We start from the raw sequence: 19,579 nt of genomic DNA on the forward strand, positions 1-19,579 counted from the left end.
ACATGGCAAGTACATGGCAAGTACATGGCAAGTACATGGCAAGTACATGGCAAGTACATGGCAAGTACATGGCAAGTACATGGCAAGTACATGGCAAGTACATGGCAAGTACATGGCAAGTACAGGTCACCTCCTGTTCTGTTGCTTTGCATCACCCATTATCTGTTTGACCAAAGGGATATTGGAACTATTAGTATGGTTTTGACAATAAAACACTTAACAGTTCACTTAAGGATGCATTCCTTTCCTTTTTTTTCAGTTTAGCTTCTTAACTACTTTAATATCAGAATAGAATCTGATTCATGGCAGGTATTTGAATCATTTATACATTACAGCAGTGCTAACAAAAATTATATATTTTATTAAAGTTATCACAACTCCGCCACACATGCAGACATTTGTTCAATTAAAGCGTTGGTGGTTTAACTATTTGATTGTGAATTAGGAGATTGAATTCAAATTACTTCTGAGCGAATGATCATATAACATGCCCCTCAATTGTCATTCTACATTCTACTAACCTAGGACTAATTCAGCATCTCTTGTACAGCTGGTTTGTAACCCCCCCCCCCCCCCCAAAAAAATCAAACTAGATAAGGAATTGGCATCACAATATTTCTAGTTATACATACCTTTTCCTAAATGTGTATTTATACTCATGTATCTAGCTGTTCCTGTAAGGCTCTTGTGTTCTCTATAGGGTATGTGCTTCTTGGTTTCTGGATCTATATATTCCTTTGCCAAGCCAAAATCTATAATATGAATTATTTGCTGGTTCTTGTTTCCTGGACGACCTATCAAGAAGTTCTCGGGTTTTACATCTCTGTATATTAAGTTCTTTGAGTGAACATATTCCATGCGGGAAAGCTGTGCAAGAAAAGAACACAGTGTTTGAGGGGAAAAAAGTTATTAAAGTACACAAATGTAATAATCATTGCACATATATTCAAACGGCTACTTATGTCTGCAAAAAGAAAAGCTGAAACATTATGTTACAAACTGGAAACAAAACGAATAGGTCAACTTGATGTGTACCCCATTCAGTGCCGGAAGGCTGGATCTCCAAATTAGGGAAGGCAATAATGTGCATATGGCCCTTACAAGTGGGTACAGAACCAAAATAATTATGTTCAAGAGAAAAGAATAAAGGAGAACACAATGGGATATGCCTATACTTCACATTAAAGCTGCAGTTCAGTCTTTTTTATTTTTATTTTTACTTCAATAGTTTCATGTGTGCAATCTCTAATTAACTAAAGAACTGTATAGCTGCAGGTCAATTCGTTCTCCATGTATTGATCGGCGAAATTTGGTGACATAATTAGTGAAGGGATCTGTTTTTCTTCTGCTTGTCTCTCAGTGGAAGCTCATGAATATTCATGAGCAATCCTGCACTGACAAGTGCTAGAGGGAGGGCACGGCTGACAAAGGGGTGTGCCAGGGCTTGTGACAGGACATGAAGGGGCAGTGCCTTAGCAAATGGCTGTTAAAATAGAATACAAGAAAATTGGTCTTTCAAAGTTGTTGTTTTTAAAACAGAAAATGCTAAAAGTATTTTTTCTTACTACAGAACTGATTTATTAAAAAAAAACACACATGCAGGATATTGACTGAACTGCAGCTTTAAGCAGCAAGACCTTGCTGCATACTCCCATAGGGCATTTTTAATGTAGTATCTCTGAAACGTCATAGGGGTAGGTTTATTGGCTCATCTGCTTTACATGGCAGTTACTGAGCCCACCAATTTTCCAATTAGTGCATGTATATTACACCCCACTGTCAGTCTGGACATCACCCTCCATTGAATGGTAGGTGAATGTGTAAGGCTGACAGAGAGATGTATATGTGTAAGTTGTATTATATTCACACCAGGGAATTTGTGCACCCTGTTTACCTTTATAGCAAAGGTAAGTATGATACTGGCTTTAGCCAGATTTTAATTGCACTACTCACATAAGCTCATGCTTTATTTAACCCCTTCAGTGCTTTAACACTTTTTTCACCAGTCCATGGGACAATTATTACATGTATATACAGTATAGTGTAGGTACCTGCATTAAATGGGTTGCCTTGATGTGGCATGCAGGCTTACAAATGCTTTGGCCAAAGGGTTTAACAAAAAACCCTTTTTCATGAGAATATTATTTTATCTTAGCCTAATTGGTAGGAGCGCAGGAATCGTTTTTTTTGTTTTTCTACCTGATGCTAAATGCCTACACAGAAGACAGTAAGTTCATATAGAAGAAAAACAGCCCCAGGGGACTGCAATCAACACATTTCTCTAATGGCATGCACAGAGTTAAACCCTAGAGAAGAGAGACTCGAAGGGGAGACAAATCCAGATGGATAATGCAGTGAATTTAGGAGAGGATTTAGAATAGATTTGGCAAGCTAGGAAACAACTGGAGGGGAAATATGGTCAAATGCAATTAGAGCTCAGCAAACCAATTTATTTAGAAAGTACTTAAATGAGCAGGTTCAGATAACTAAAAATTAAGTTACCTATTACTTGTTTACTTGTGCCTGACTATCTTATATATGCTCTGTATATGTTCCTCTAATTGAAAGACCTGCATACATTAGTGGTGGGCAACCGGCGGTCCCTGGGGGCTTCATCTGCAGTCCCCAAACTCCGGCTGCCCCAGCAGCCCGTACTCCCTCCAGTGCAGAGGGAGCGGAGATGTTGCTACAGTGGATGGTAGCGTCTCCCTGCGCTCTCAGCTGATTAATGATAGTGCACTGTTAAATATTTCCCCGCTCATCTCCTGCAATCATCACTAGTTCTCGGTGGAAGAAAAGGAACGGGGACAGTATTCCCCAGGTAACTGGTGACTGGCTGCAATATCGCCTCCCCTCTGCCTGTGCAGGGTGTGTTTGTGTGGTCCCTTTGAGGGCTCATATCATGTTGCCTACAATTGGCGTACTCTGTTGGTACTAGATCATATAAAAAATAACGAGGAAAGGATTTCCAGTCATTCTAATGAGGTTACTCCGCAGCCAATAAAATGTTTTATTTGCAGTGTAACATAATTGTAGCAGTGAGGCACACAGCTGGTAATATGGCTGTCCAAGTGCAGAGGAATGAGAAGAAGTTCCATGCAGGGAATTTAGACAAGGCAGGATTACTGGAGTTAATTTTAGAGACACCTGACCTGACGAAGAAGTCTCACCAAACCGTTATGCTTCACCAGTAAAGATCTCTAATGTCCTTGTGACAGGTACTCCTCTGACCCATACTCACAAGTTGCTAAGCTTTAGCACTTCTTAACTCCCATTCATTTGAAGAGTCAGGATGTGCTAAAGTATAGCACCATTTAGTGCATATCGGCCTCTATGTCTACAACAGAAAATAACAGATAACCAAAAAACACTCCATTAACGACATAATGAACACTTGAAAAACCCCAAGGAGCAGGCTTGTTCACAAAATTGGCAAATGTTGGACAATTGGAAGGTATACATAAAACTGAAGCTGCAAAGCAGACATGTACACCGACAAGTGTTTGCAGGAGTGCAGACTTCTTTTTGGGGCAAATTATATTCAAGCATAAACTCAGTCATATGTTGATGAACTTTGCAATGCTAGTCTTAAAATGGTGCATAATAATTATTTTCTTAACAAATGAGTCACATCAAAATGAATGCAACATTTTCAATACTTGTGCTCTTCATCTCAGCATGAAAAAACGCACTAATAGAATTATTGCGGTAGAAGCACTTGAACAGCATAATACACAGAAATAGTGGTTTGTTTACTTATGTCAGTTGCAAGTAGCTTTATTTCAATCCATTAACTTGTTTTATGTTGGCAGGTAAGGCATATTATTCATTGGTGTAAACACAAATTACAGTGACACCATCGCCTCAAGCTGTATCCATATAGCAGGTATACTACTTATTTTGGATTCTGCAAGATCAGCTGTACTTATTAAACAAAGTTTCTGTGTATAGCAAGCTGTATAGGTTATGAGACTTCCATGGGAATTGCTTGAAAGTGCCTCCAACACGCAGAAGTATAAGAACTACCATGGCACCTATTTGTATGTGCAAAATGTTGGATGCCTTGTGGGTGTCAAAATCTATAACCCTATCCATTTTCCTATACATTTAACACAAGTTAGAGCTTTCAGGTGTCTGGCCTGAATGCATGTATAGTGGGACTAGATGTGCATGGTCTATGCCACTTCTATAAACTTTCTGTGGGGTGAGCTTTTATGTTCACATCAGTTGTTACCTTTTCTTGGGGTCACTTCAGCTGTTCTGAACAGATCACCAAGATTACAGTTAAACATTTGATTACTTTAAGTTAGAACGATTGAAGGCGTTTTCCATTAACAAAAATATATGTTGCACAAACAACGTTCGTTTTTCCTCGTTTCCCCACTTCAGTGTCGGTCTCCTGTAGTTTTTAGTAAGGATGTGATTTTCTTCAAACTACTTTATAATTCAAGTCTAAATAGGGGTGTTACATTGCTGATCACTTCCACTAATATTTCAACTCTAAAATATATTTTAAATCAGTTGTGCACTATTAGATAATACTGACAGTATCCCTCTGTATCCCCCCCCCCCACCACCATTAATTATGCCCTTTTTTAATGATTTTTAATTTATGATGTTTTCTTGGGTTGCTACACCAACCATTTATGAAGCCACAACACGTCCTCTTTTGTAAAAAGCAGCCATATTGGATGCCCTGAGAAGCAGGATCATTGCCCATCTACCAACAGCTTAGATAATTGAATTGATGTAGATGTAAGGACCTGCTGCATTTATTAAACAAAAATGATAAAGTGGTCAAGAAGCAATCCCCCCTAACTTCCATATTTAAAAAAATAATAATTTAAATTTTTTTTTTTTTTTTAAGGATTGTTACTGGAAAGGCGAGAAACTATTACATTTATCCTAAGGTAGATTTACACCTGGTAAAGTAAATGGTAAGTATCTCGTGAACCAGAGGGTCCCGGGAGCTGCAAATATTGGCGTTTAGCTCAGGTTTCCCAACCCTGTAAAAATGGGGGCTAAAAAAGTCTAGGAGGAACTGCTCCTTAATATAAAAATTGCTAATCAATAAATGGCATATTTATATAGTTTTATTTGTTCCAACTGCTTTTCACTTGCTTAAAAGAAATCACTGACAAATTACCCCTTTTACTCACCAGCTGTATGGCTATCATAAGAACGGTTTTGAGTGAAAATGTTCTGTCACACAAGTCAAATAAGTCTTCCAAACTAGGCCCCAGCAGTTCTAGCACCATGGCATTGTATTTACCACAGGGGCCAAAGTAGTAAACCTGAGGTACACCATCTGGAGAAAAAGCAAAAACAACGCGTTAGATATTAAGTCTAGAGATGGCGTTTAGGTGACTTCCACAATTTAAGCTTTCCACAATTTGAGCTTTTCATTGCCCATCTACTAATCTGGAACCATGAAAAGTCAGCACACAACAACAAAATTACCCAATCAGAATGGCTGCAAGTGTGATCTAATTGTATTTAAAAGAATAAAACCAAAAGAAAAGCATGAAAAAATTAGGAAAGGGGGGGGGGAACCCTAAAAACACCTATAACATGTTTTGCACCCAAACAGTGCTATGTGAAGGGTATACCCATATGGGTGCTAACATAGAATGCACTAGTCCATCCCCATTGCATATCTAGGGAATATCACTAAAGTACAATATAATACATCTCTAAAACAAACCATTTTTAATAGTACATTATATAAAACATAATAAATCATAAGGGATAGATAAGTAAGTAAACGCATTATAGTAAAACATGAACCAGCAAATAATAAAGGAAAAATGAGAAAACACTTCTACAATAATCTTGTACCAATCTACAAATCCGAAGTATTCGGAAATAGATTTATAAACATGGTAGGGAAAGAGATGTGTGACAGACTTGTACACAATACTACATACTGTAAAAGGGAAAAGGTATTAACATTTTAACAGTACATGTTAGTAACTGGATGTTGCAAGCAAATTCAATTAAAAAACACAATCGATTTTCAGATGTTTTTTTCCCCAAGCAAGAAAACAAAAGAAATATAAATCACATTTACAGGAAGCATTATCAACTGTCCAAGAGTAAATCATATTGTATTAGGTTAATGGTGCAGTTCAAGATGGGCCAGCGACAGTGATGTGTTTAAGGGGATAAAGGTGCACTTATATAAAGACAAACTATTTCATAGATTAAAACAGTGACTGATGCCAAATATGGCAAGCACAAGTACGTTTGCTAAATGTATGAACGATTGGAACTTTCCATTTCTTTCACTTAAAGAGTATGATAGTTTGGAAACTGGGAAACGGAATGGCAAGGTAATCAAGACCTTTTTTTACACCCCTAAACAACAAATAACCAACCATAAAGAAGTGGGAGGTGAAGGGAAAAAGCCCTCCTACATTTTAGGTTGTACAGCTGACATTTTCAGGAAAACTTTACAATTAATTTAGACTTGGACGTCAATTTCTTTCCAGCTTGACTTATTGGCAGTGATCTACTATACAGATTTCATTTGGTATTTCGTGGCACCTTTAAATCTGTCATGATTGACATGAACCATCCCAGAGTGAATTGAAAACAAAATATTTAACCGCAAACTTTTTTTTTTTTTTAAATTCCTTTATAAATGGGTGTTTTTACCAGTATATTGTAAATCAGAATGATCAATAATTATAAAGGTATATCCCAGATCAAGTCATTTTACACATCGATGCAGTGTGTGTTTGTGTGTGTGTGTCATGAACGCCACACCTGTGTGCACGTGAATGTGATAGGGGTTAACACCTCCAGCTATCCAGCCGAATCCCGCAGGGCACTAAAAATGTGCAGTATCTCCCACAAACCATTTCACACCACATCAATTACACTTCCACCAAGAATAATTCAAGGTCTTACCCTCAGGAGTCCTTGGTCCCCTGTTTACTGGAAAAAGGATGCAATTAACACACACTATGTAGCAAAATGAGTCCGAAAAAGCAGTTAATCTCTTCAAAAAGATACAAGGTTCCATTTGAACCATAAGACAAAACGTTTAACATTTTAGATGTAATATGCAACACGGATACAGTGCTTGTTTACAGAAAAGAAATGTTACAAAAACATACAATATGTAAATGCAGTAAATGCAATAACCAAAGAGGAGGAATATGCAAATGCAGACAGTTCCACAAAATAAAATAAGAGTACCTATACATTACCAATGAACCATATTAGATCCCTTCAAAGAGGTCTTGAAATTTAAGATCAGAGAACTACTGTGTTATAGATACAACATAAACCCTCCCTGTTGAATTCTACTTTTGATACTCAAACACATTATTCTAATGCTCAAAAATTGCCCCTGTGACAAGGACAGGCCAGCCTTTTGTGGGTATCTCATCTCCCACTCAATCTTTCGTGACATTTATGGCTGTGGGAATGATTTTAAAGCCAAATGAACCAGAGTATAAAATACTCAATAACACACCCCATAAATAATGCTACCTTCGCCATTGCATTCGTATTATTTTAATCATGCCTGGACATGTTTTTTTGTGCGCGTAACACAAAGGAGACTAGTGGTATATTGCACTATTGCATAACACTGGTGGTGTGTGGTATACGTTTGAGCCAGTTCTGTGTTTAGCTCCCTGGACACATCTGCTTTTGTACTGTGTTAATAATGTCCAAAAGATTTGGGTAAACACTGAAAACGTATCTTTCCTGTCATATTTTGTAGTGACAACACCCACCCACTGTATGTCCTGTATTAGTACAGCTCATATATCGACGGTGAAAAGTTGCAACACACCAGGAAGAAAATGAAATCGCTTTTTGTCACTTTAAAGTATTTTTTTCTGCTATATTTAGTACTGAAGGCATTTTAAAAATCTGCAGCTGCATTTAGTAGATCATTTGATGAAAATGTGCCTCCAGGTTAAAAAAAAATAATAATTAAGCAATATATAGATCAGCGCAATATAAATTAACTGTTTGTTGCAACTTCAGTCATGGTTTTTTTTGGGGGGAGGGGTGGGGGAGGGACGCTACTATAGTACAGGCATACCCCGCATTAACGTACGCAATGGGTCCAGAGCATGTATGTAAAGTGAAAATGTACTTAAAGTGAAGCATTACCTTTTTTCACTTATCGATGCATGTACTATACGGCAATCATCACATACGTGCATAACTGATGTAAATAACGCATTTGTAACAGGCTCTATAGTCTCCCCGCTTACGCACAGCTTCGGTACATGTAGGGAGCTGGTAGTTCTGTTCAGAAACGTGCTGACAGGCGCATGCGCGAGCTGCCGTTTGCCTATTGGGCGATATGTCCTTACTCGCGAGTGTACTTAAAGTTAAGGTCCTTAAACCGGGGTATGTCTGTAATCACTTTCCCGCTACAACTTTTTTTTCTTTGTTTAAACACTCATGTTAAAAAAAACAAAAAAAAAAAAACCCAATGAAGACTAAGAAATATGCTTTAAGGATAACATTTCGTAGCCAATTTATATTACCTTGTTTACAGAAGCTTTTTTGTGAGCTACCTTTAAAACCGTAAGCTTGTGTACCAGAGTTTGATAATGTCATTTTAACTTTCTCGTTTTCCCATCACATTGTATTTGCGTTGCAGAATAAGTTTGGTCATTGTCACTATATTAAGATAAGAATTAATAAATAAAGAGCGTATTTGCCTCTTTAAAAGCAATGAAAATACATTGGCAACTCCAGTGATGTGAACTCATTTATTTAAATTGGCAATTAAGTAAAATAGTGGCAACAAGTGTTTTCTTACCAGAAAGTAGATTTAACAAATTAGTTGATTACAAGATATAATTATTGCCTTTTATTTATTTTTTTTAAGAATCTAGCATCCTGCGAATACCCACCTAATTGTGGAAAGTGTTTTCCTGCAAACAATTAACAGACTGCATGCACAGTTACTTTATGCAATACGGATCAACAATGAAATGAACAACATAAATCTCCATAACAAGAACAGGCAAACAGACTTGTGCAATCGCATACACTAGGTTACTACTACCACCTTCGGCAGGCTATTTATAATTATTTACTGTCACAGGAAGTCAGTGGGGATTAATGGTCCATAAATCCCATTGGTGGACACCTCTGAGCTGCCTGTGTAAGTTTCCATCATGTGTTCACAACAAGATCCATATCTTTCGAATGTCACTTTGTTGTTGGTTTAATTTGGAAGGTGTAATCACATGTGATCCAATTGAACCAAGAGACAAGTATCTAGTATTTTTGGAAATTTCCATCCACAGCAGGGAGAAGGAGGTTAGGGGTTATTTTGTTTCCTATACCACAATGGTAATGTAATCTAATTTATTCACTTCCAACATGTCAAAGATCAAACCAGGACAGGGATGTTCAACTTGAGCCAAATCCGGCCTATGACGGGCCTTTCAGTTGTCCTTGGACTGTGCAATTTTTTTTTTTGACAATGTAATTAACTACAAAGCCAAGGTAATACAATTATATGGTACAGATGTTATAAATACATGGTATGGTAATAAGATATATATATATATATATATATATATATATATATATATATATATATATATATATATATATATATATATATATATATATACAGTGCTCGACAAACCCGGTCGCCAACTCGCCAGCTGCGATCGGATATTGGCTCGTGGCCAGTAGCCTTTCCCCTGCTCTGCAAAAACAAAATCCCCTGCTCGAAAAAAAAAAAAAAAACCCTCTGGCTGTGACTCGGCTTGGAGTTGCCAGGACTTGAAACCGCCCTTCCTTCTCTGCACGGGTAAGTAATGGGGGGGGGGGGGGGTTGGAGGTGCACGCGCGCGTGTCTGCTGCTCCTCCTCCTATATATCCTCCTGTATAATTGTGTCACCTCCTGCTTACAAGACCTGCACTGATCCGGTCATGGAGAGGATTGTGGACAGATGCTTGAGGTGGGGGGGAATTTAATGCACTGTAATAAATATTTATATATACTGTACTGTTCTGGTGTTTCTCCCCCCTTCCTCCGGTACTCCCGCTGCCCGCGCGGCTCAGGTGCTTCACCCCCCTCCCTCCGGTGCTGCCCGCTGCCCGCGCGTCTCAGGTGCTTCACCCCCCTCCCTCCGGTGCTCCCGCTGCTCGGGTTTCACTCCCCCCTCCCTCCGGTGCTCCCGCTGCCCACGTGGCTCGGTTGTCACTCCCCCCTCCCTCCGGTGCTCCCGCTGTCCGTGCGTCTCGGGTGCTTCACCCCCCTCCCTCCGGTGCTCCCGCTGCCCGCGCAGCTCGGGTGCTTCACACCCTCCCTCCGGTGCTCCTGCTGCCCGCGTGGGTTGGGTGTTTCACCCCCCTCCCTCCGGTGCTCCCGCTGCCTGCGCGGCTCGGGTGTCTCTCCCCCCTCCCTCTGGTGCCCGCGCAGCTCGTGTCTCTCCCCCCTCCCTCTGGTGACCGTGCGGCTCGTGTCTCTCCCCCCTCCCTCTGGTGCCCGCGCGGCTCGTGTCTCTCCCCCCTCCCTCTGGTGCCCGCGTGGCTCGTGTCTCTCCCCCCTCCCTCTGGTGCCCGCGCGGCTCGTGTCTCTCTCCCCTCCCTCCGGTGCTCCCGCTGCCCACGCGGGGCGGGAGGTAGTAGCAGGGTGTTTCTCTGTTCTCTGTCCGTGTGTGTGTGTGTGTGCGTGCGGTATGGGAGAGAGAGAGAGAGGTATGGGAGAGAGAGAGGGGTATGGGACAGAGAGAGAGAGAGAGGGGTATGGGAGAGAGAGAGAGAGAGAGAGAGAGAGAGAGAGAGAGAGAGAGAGAGAGAGAGAGAGAGAGAGAGGGGGGGGGGTATGGTAGAGAGAGAGAGAGAGAGAGAGAGAGAGAGAGAGAGAGGGGTATGGGAGAAAGAGAGAAGGGTATACGAGAGAGAGGGAGAGAGTGTATGGGAATGAGAGAGTGTGTGTATGGGTATGAGAGAGTGTGTGTATGGGTATGAGAGAGTGTGTATGTGTGTGTGTGTATGAGAGAGAGAGAACGTGTAGGACACCAGAGGTACCCAGTCACCCCCCACCCAGTCAGTCATCCCCCCCACCCAGTCAGTCAAAAGTCAGTCATCCCCACCACCCAGTCAGTCAAAAGTCAGTCACCCCCCCCACCCAGTCAGTCAAAAGTCAGTCACCCCCCCACCCAGTCAGTCAAAAGTCAGTCATAGTCTGTCACCCCACCCCCTGCCCAGTCATCCCACCCAGTCAGACAGTCAGTAATCCCCACCAAGTCAGACATCCCATCACCCCACCCCCCCAATCACCCCACCCCCACAATCACCCCACCCCCACAATCACCCCACCCCCCCAATCACCCCACCCCCCCAATCAATCACCCCACCCAGTCACCCCACACCCCCAATCACCCCACCCAGTCACCCCATCCCCCCACAGTCACCCTCTCTCTGTCTCTCACCCTCCGTCTCTCTCACCTTCTCTCTCCGTCTCTCTCACCTTCTCTCTCCGTCTCTCTCACCTTCTCTCTCCGTCTCTCTCACCCTCTCTCTCCGTCTCTCACCCTCTCTCTCCGTCTCTCTCACCCTCTCTCTTCGTCTCTCTCACCCTCTCTCTCCGTCTCTCTCACCCTCTCTCTCCATCTCTCTCACCCTCTCTCTCCATCTCTCTCTCTCACCCTCTCTCTCTGTCTCTCTGTCTCACAATCTGGATCTGGATATCTTATTTACCCTGTATATCTTAACTGCCCTACACTACACCGAAATAACCTATACTGCTTTCTTCCAGATCTGACTCAAGCTTCACACGGGAGACATCGGAACCCCCCCTAACCCAGAAGACAGGTAGGGAACACATCCCCTCCAATGTATAACATTGCGGGAATGAGGGTACCTGGACATTGACGGACTGCAGATCAGGTAAGATCCCAGGCGGGATTGCTGCTTTAAATATTGTGAAGTGGGGACGTCCAGACACTGGTTAAGGGGTTCAGGAAACTAGTCATTCACATCTGGCTTTTTTTCTAGATTTGACATTTATACACAAGGACTAATTGTAGTATAATGTAATACAATAAATAAACTTATGTCAAAAACGAATGTTCTTACTAGGAATTTATTCAATTTATTTCATTTATGGGTTTTTTAAATGCGGGGCTGGGGGCGGGATTAGAGGCGGGGTTGGGGGCGGGACTAAAGGCGGGGTTGGGGCGGGACTAGGTGGCGAGTAGATTTTTTTGTTCGGCGAGTAGATTTGTGGGTGATTTGTCAAGCAATATATATATATATATATATATATATATATATATATATATATATATATATATATATATATACACATACATATATATACACATACATATATATACACATACATATATATACACATACATATATATATATATATATATATATATATATATACATACACATACACATACATATATATATATATATATACACACATACATATATATATATATATATATATACACATACATATACACACACACACACACACACACACACACACACACACACACACACACACACACACGTTTGGTCCTTCTACTTATATTGTAATTGTTTTCTAATCATCCCTTTGGAAAAATGAGTTGAGGAGCACAGAACTACTGTAGGATATTAGGCGAGTGTTTAACATGTATTGTTAAAAGTTTCCAAGGCAACTTCCTAAGAATCATTTAAAATGCTATGACTACACAGATTTCCTTTTATAGAATTAAGCTCCAACATTGTTGACACTTCATTTAGCAGTTGTCACATACTCTAATACTGCATCTTTAAGGAAGTCTATTGTTACCAAGTCTCATTACAGCCTTACAATGTTTTGTTGCCAGCAGGGCTTGCAAGAAGTAGTTAATGTATAGTATATATACAGATAGTGGGGGAAAACACCTTCACTTTTGATCTTAGAATGGCGAAATACAATGCTGCTATTTAAAGGGGAACTCCCATTTAGCAGTGGTAAAAAAAAAAAAAAAAATATAATAATACAACGCCTGCTTTGAGGGTCTCACACTTTACGAAAAAGTCCCATTGTACAAGAATACGGATTAGAAAATACTCTAAGGGCTCGTCCAGGGTGGCACTGAGCGGGCGCGCAAGCTCACGGTAGACACGTTGCGACTATACACGTGTCCTGCGTGAGCGGGCGGCGCGTCTGCTCGGCACCTAGCCGGCCAGGAAAACACGGACGAGCAGGGCGCAGCGCTGGGGCGCCAGCGCGCCCTTACCCACCCTCAACGAGGCCTCAAGCAGGGGTGCTCGTGTTCAGTCCTCAAGGGCTAAAATGCCAGATTTTTAAGGCAACACATACCTAAACAAGTTGTCTCAGTGGAAAACATTGCTAGGTTAATAAGATTAGTAGTGTTGGAGAAATCTTGGAACATCTGGTCTGTTGGTAGCCTTTAGTGACTGAACTTGAGCTCCCTGCTCTAAAGCATACTTCTTTACTTCATGGGTTCTAAAGCGCCTGCATTACTTAGCCAATAAAGAGCCCCAACAGATTATGCGTGATACGGCATCATTCCCCTGGAGGGAAATAAAACACTGGTACCTATACTGTTGTTGCTGTTCAACTCTGGGGACCCTCCAATTTTTATGTGTTAAAAAAAAAAAAAAAAAAAAAAAAAGCTTATCAAAATGTTTTTCCTAGATGGGTTTGCAGCTTTAGGCTAAGGCCTGGGTCCCGCTGCTTCCGATGGTCTGTGCGGCCGCGTGGCAGCGGACCACAAGCCCCTTTCCTGCACTCTGTTGGTCCCCGCTGCCTCCTCCCTCCGTGGCTCACTACGTGCTGTGACGCATCATCCGGCCAGCGCTACCAGAAGGTGGTGTTCTGGAGCGTTGACGCGTCACGTGGTGCGCGTGTGAGCCAATGAGGAGGTAAGCAGGGGAGGAGCTCGTAGGGAGGAGGCCTGTTTTTTTTTTTTTTTGCCGGTTCAGTTTAATTCAGGAGGAGGGAGCCTGGCCTCCGGGCTCCTGCACACCGGAGGAGGGGGGTACGAACGGACGGACATTCTGTTCAAACCACGCCCCCCAAACCGCTCAAACCACGCCCCCCACTCCCGCCTCCCTACAGACCGCAAATAGCGGTCTGTGCCTGTCAGCGCGCTACCTGCATGCAGTGCGGGCGCGCTGACTGAGGGAGCCGGGCCTTAGCCTAAGGCCCCGCTCCCTCAGTCAGCGTGCCCGCACTGCAGACAGGCGGCGCGCTGACAGGCACAGACCGCGATATGCGGTCTGTAGGGAGCCGGAGGGAGGCAGGAACGGGGGGCGTGGTTTGAGCGAAGGGACCCGCTACTCCCCCCCCTCCCCGGGCTCGGTCTCCCGGCCTGCAGGAGGGAGCTGCTGCGGGCTGCTGGAAGGTAAGCTGCTCCCGCTCCCTCCCCCTTCCCCCACAAATGCCCTCCTCACACACGCTGACACACACACACACACACACACACACACACACACACACACACACCTTGTGTAAGAAGCTGTCTCACAGCTCCCGCCGCTGTAGGCTCATAAGCGCACCACGTGACGCGTCACGGCTCGGGATCACAATTTTCTTGCATCCCCTGATAGTGAGCGTAGTGAGCCGTGCAGCGAGGGGGGACTGGGACCGGCTCAGAAGGATCCCCTGCTGGTGGGGAACCCTCATGCGGCCGCCCACGCCGCCGGGCGCAGCAGGTCCAAGCCCTTATCCTTTTGGGTGCACTCTAGACATTGTGAATACATCATGGGGTCTGGCATACCAGGGGCCCCATAACATACAGCAGCGGCAGCTCTTATTCGAGCAAATGCCGCTGGCTGAATGAGGCTGGGAAGCGGGTAGCCGCGGCGCGTGGCGGCGCACTGTGACGTCACGGTCACAAGCGCGCCCGGCTTCCCCGTCTTCCCCGTCTTCCCCAGGCTTCCCCGACACCCCTGGAGTTCAAATCTAGGTAAGCGGGGGTGCGGGGAAGCAGAGGGGCAGAGTAGAAGCCGGGTTCGGGGTGTCTTTGGGGGGGTAATTGCGCGCGATGTGGAGGGGGGGTGCGTGGGGGAAACGCGGCGGCGCGCGTTTCTGACTGGCGGCAGCTGGGGTAGATCCCGGCATGCCGCCGGCATTTACTCGAATAAAAGATGTCGCTACTGTAGCAGCTTATTCAATGTTACAACAGTTCTAGGGGAGATCGCGTTCTGCACCCCACACACAATCTATGTGGAAGTGGCGGTCACCTGTGATGAAGAGATCACATGCGGTCACATGATTACGAGTGTCGGAGGGGCCATGGCACTTTGCTGTCGTGGTCTCACCAACACTCAAAGGGATAAGGTAACCTACACTAAATTGAAATATCTATAACAGGACACGAAAGAGCGCCAGCCATCTCCCAAAGGCTGGAGAATAATAGCAAGACGCAGCCCAAATTCTCCCCACCTCCTACTTATGTCTGTCAAAAAAGTGCCCCAGCAGGGCATATTTCTTCCTGCAGACGCGAGGCGGTGAGCCGTCAAGCACCGCCATGCTCTGCAACTGTGCGCCCTCTAACTCCGTGTGTGCACGAGCCACGTCACAGGAGTGCAGCTTCACCCAGTGGAACAGTGTCACCGGCATGAGCGTGGCAAGGGATGAAGTGGAAACAAAAACCCGAATGCCAATTCTGATCTTGAAACAGGTATTTTTTTTTTTTTAACCACGTCTTATTTGTGAATGAATTCCTTGCAATATTTGAATTGCGTTATACTTCGTGCCATCTGCCTTATTGACTTCTTTACAACAGTACTTGTTCCAGTGAAGCGAAAACGGGAGACTTGACAGCTCATGCAATGTACTGCATTTTATACAGCACAACCAGTTCCCTGAATCCTTTACCAAGTAATGGTCTATACACTGAATGACCTTTTAACGGTTATTCATTATGGCTTATTTTATACGTTTCTTAGAATAGGTGACCAACTATAAACAGCAAGAGAAATATTGAAGCAGCAAAACGTGAAACCGTATGGTTTTTTTGTTTTTCAAATAAATCAGTTTTGTAGTATTACTGACTTTTTTGTGTTTTGTTTTTATTCAACTCTGTCATTTTTAATGGGTTTTAAAGCTTCCTTTGATTTCTATAGCAGGTTTTAGCCCACCTCCCAAGCAGATCATTATCTTTGCAACATTTTCCTGTTTGTGATAAATTGTTGCCAATCTTCCCAGGAGTTTGAGGAGTCATCTGTAACAATAGATAATGTCACCTTAGTAATATGATATGTCGCTCCCGAGTTACACTGACTGCAGAATTGATTGGAACTGAAAAGGCAGCCATTATGTTAGGCACACCATCAGAATATTTACAGAATTATAACAAGAGCACCAAAGAATTGCCAGCTTAGGTAAGAATGTAGAATTATACATTATCACATGCTTTACTTATACAAATAAGGGGGAAAAAAAGTTGGCAAGTAGTATTGCTGATTTAAGTAGCACATTTTGGGAGATCACAAAAAGTTGTAGGGAAAATAAACTGTAAACCTGTCTGACATTTTTTCCCAATGACCTCCAAGTTATTTAACGCCCTGTATAAGAAGGTAAAAAAAACAGGGGGGGGGGGGAGAGAGCTGCTGGGATTGCTGCTTACCGGTTACTTTTTATTCCTCACCAACACTGCTGTTCAAGTTGTTATTTATATTCTATATTTAGGTAGTAGTGATAGGACACTGTGGAAGGAAACGGTTGTCACCTCCGACGCTGGAACTGGCCCAAAGACGCAGGGGCCGAGTGGTTAAGAAATAACTCCTACATGCTTTGATCAGATGACTAATCTCTACATAGGTGCACTTCAAATCAGTAAAAGTAAGCAGAGCAACAAGCTGAAAGCTGTACTCCTGGGTGCAGTTTAATGCACTGGATTAACAGGGATTTTACGTAAGCAACACGAAGAGGAATTTACGAGTGGAATTTTCTATAATAACAGATCACATGAAGTTCACCTGTTGCCCACTGAGCCGTTCGCAAAGTACAGTGGGCACAATAGAAAGGCGACGGCCCTATCACCCACTATTTTAATGGCAGTTACCGGCTTTAAATTATTGTATATAATTAATAATTGTCAGTCTGGAAGACTGAACAAAAACAAAGATTAATACTTAACTGCATCCTGTGCTTTCAATTTCTATGCGTAAAAAAAAATATCCGGTATTTTTCAAAAATTTAAACCTGGCTAAAATTGGATTGCAAAAAAATTCATAAATCATTAAAAAAAATAATAACACATTTTACAACCGTACATAATGATTTCTAAACGGCTTTAAAAATGAAGTCATGATTGTATGGCTATTTGTGCTACAAGAAATAGCTTGACGTGAGCAGATCGACCCGCTTCAATCGCCGAATGCTTTCACTAGGGGCTCATACCTTGTTACAGGCAGTCGCCATTTTTAAAATACCCATGGACTCTGTTTTGACAAATATTTCCACTTAAGGATTGCACATTTCTTTTTAATAAATCTGCCTCTTGCTCCTCAGAAAAGCAGATAGAATATAATTGAATTCCCCGATACCATAAAACAACTTTGATGTCAAAACACAATTTGAAAGTTGGATTTCAGAGATTATATTTACATATGTTTTAATGATACAGCCAAAATGAACTCTATAAGGCACAATAATTATGACAGAGGGTAATATTTAATACAAAAGGGCTTTTATTTGGATCTTGCTGCTTAAGGAGAGGAAAATACAGCGATGATAGTTGTAATAAGGGTACCCCCATTTTTTTCCCTTCATGTTTCAATTTCATCTTGCACAGTAAGCTTCACAACGTAGCTTGTCACTGCTTTTACATTATCTTATCCAATTTGTTGAAATATAAATAATTTTGGAGGAAGTGCGGCTGCGACACAAGACAATTATATTAAAGCATATTTGTTTCGCTGCCTCGAGTCCGGTTACACCAGACTTCTGCTATTTGTGGCCATCTGATTGCTTTGGAAGTGACCACACGGCAGCGACGGCCCCCAGCTAACGTAAATATAAGTGGCTCCACTTCTGTTTCAAATCTGGCCCAGCCATTAGCCTAGAAAACGAGTATTTTCATGACTGTGTACGGCATCGAAGCCGTGAAGTACCGGGGTACGTCTAAACCAGGGGTGCACGACTTCAGTCCTCAAAACTGACCAACAAGGTACGGTTTTAAAAATATCCCAGCTTCAGCACAGGTGGCTGTCAGTTCAAGACTGAGCCACTGATTGTGCTACCTGTGCTGTAGCTAGGATATCCTTAAAACTTGACCTGTTGTGCCATCTTGAGGCCTGGAGTTGAGCACCACTGATATAGAGAACCGCTGTTAAGCTTTAAGTGGAATTTTTTTTTTTATTTCTTCAACAAAATAAGGTAAAAGAAAAAACCGTATACGTTCAAGTGTTTGCAAAGGAGGGGCCTGCACCTGTAAGAGGATGAATCACTGGTACGGGACATTTTTAAGTGGTTACTTCTGGGTGACTGATGCAATTTAAAAAAAAAAAAAAAACAACATCGGAAGCTTAAATGTGGGAGTGGGTTTGACTTCATTAGGCTACTCTTATTTGGCGAGTCATTTTCACGTCACTGTGTAGAGCGAGATCTCCCACATGCCAAGTAATTTTCCCTTTCTTCCCCCCCCCCCCCCCTCTCTTAATTTAGTTCTTTGGTCGGAAGAGAAGGGATCAAGGTGGAGAAAAGACTGACATGCATTGTGCTTTTAAGCATGACTAGTAAAAGGAAAATGTACTTAAATGTTGACAGTAACCAAGATGTGTCTCACTTTTTAATTCACCCCATATTCTATTTATATACTTTTCTTTTTTAAATTGCCCAGTTCGGGACATTTTCAAAAGGTCTTATGTGGCTCATTTGTGCTCTCAAAGCTGCAGGTGGACATCAGGACGAGCGAGTCAGAAAGGTGTTATTTGGGGCAGTGCTGAAAGTAAAATGGAGTGTCAGGAAAACATTTAATAGGTACAATTCATCCCTTTAGACGTTTAACACTTTCATTTATTAACATGCAGACATTACTGCCATCAATTGTGTTTATGCTATTTATTTTACTATTCAGCGCTAGGTTTCATTTTTTTAAGCCTGCTCATTTAGTCTGGATGCGGTTACACTCTCCAGCATGCAAACATTACTAGGATTGGGTGTTAGAAGTGTTCCTCCTTTCTGAATGTGTGTGCATTGCTTCAGGGCGTTGCCATGGTAACGGAGAGGGGGACAGGCTTTTTTCCACCTTCATTTATTCACAGAGCCATAAAGATTTAAAATGTCAGAGCACCAACGGGTGACCTGTGAGGGAGGGGGGTTGGATTGCTGTATTAGGTGTACAAAATGTTTCTCAGAGAACGGATAGGACTTGATCTTTTAATTTTTTGTACATCAAAAGGAGGCTTGCAACAAAAAAAAAATGGGGTTGGTTGTCTTTTAAACAATGCTTCACAACCATACGATAAGCATATACATACAGGTTGAAAACTTCTTTGAGAATCTTCTGAATATTGGGGTAAAACCAGGCACGTTACATAACAGGAGATCCCCACTTGGGCCTGGCATCAGGTGGGCTGTTGCAATCCCTTCTGGCCAAGGGTCCTGAAATGACCAAGA

The 19,579-nt window shown here is 42.5% G+C and overlaps 1 protein-coding gene across 24 annotated transcripts in view; it reads right to left on the minus strand.

The window, feature by feature from the left end:
• The window catches only part of CSNK1G3 (casein kinase 1 gamma 3), a 143,551-nt gene that overhangs the window by 38,083 nt on the left and 85,889 nt on the right, over positions 1-19,579 (minus strand). For 13 of the 24 annotated variants that reach the window (XM_075600681.1, XM_075600758.1, XM_075600719.1 and 10 more), the window contains 3 exons: positions 6,913-6,939; positions 5,160-5,308; positions 633-867 (listed from right to left, as the gene is read on the minus strand). In XM_075600681.1, coding sequence (XP_075456796.1) covers positions 633-867; positions 5,160-5,308; positions 6,913-6,939 — 411 coding nt within the window. The remainder of the gene's footprint in view (positions 1-632; positions 868-5,159; positions 5,309-6,912; positions 6,940-19,579) is intronic. The other 11 variants (XM_075600821.1, XM_075600793.1, XM_075600775.1 and 8 more) reach the window with 1 other exon arrangement.

Source organism: Ascaphus truei, chromosome 1 (genome assembly GCF_040206685.1).
Source record: "Ascaphus truei isolate aAscTru1 chromosome 1, aAscTru1.hap1, whole genome shotgun sequence".
NCBI lineage: Eukaryota > Metazoa > Chordata > Amphibia > Anura > Ascaphidae > Ascaphus > Ascaphus truei.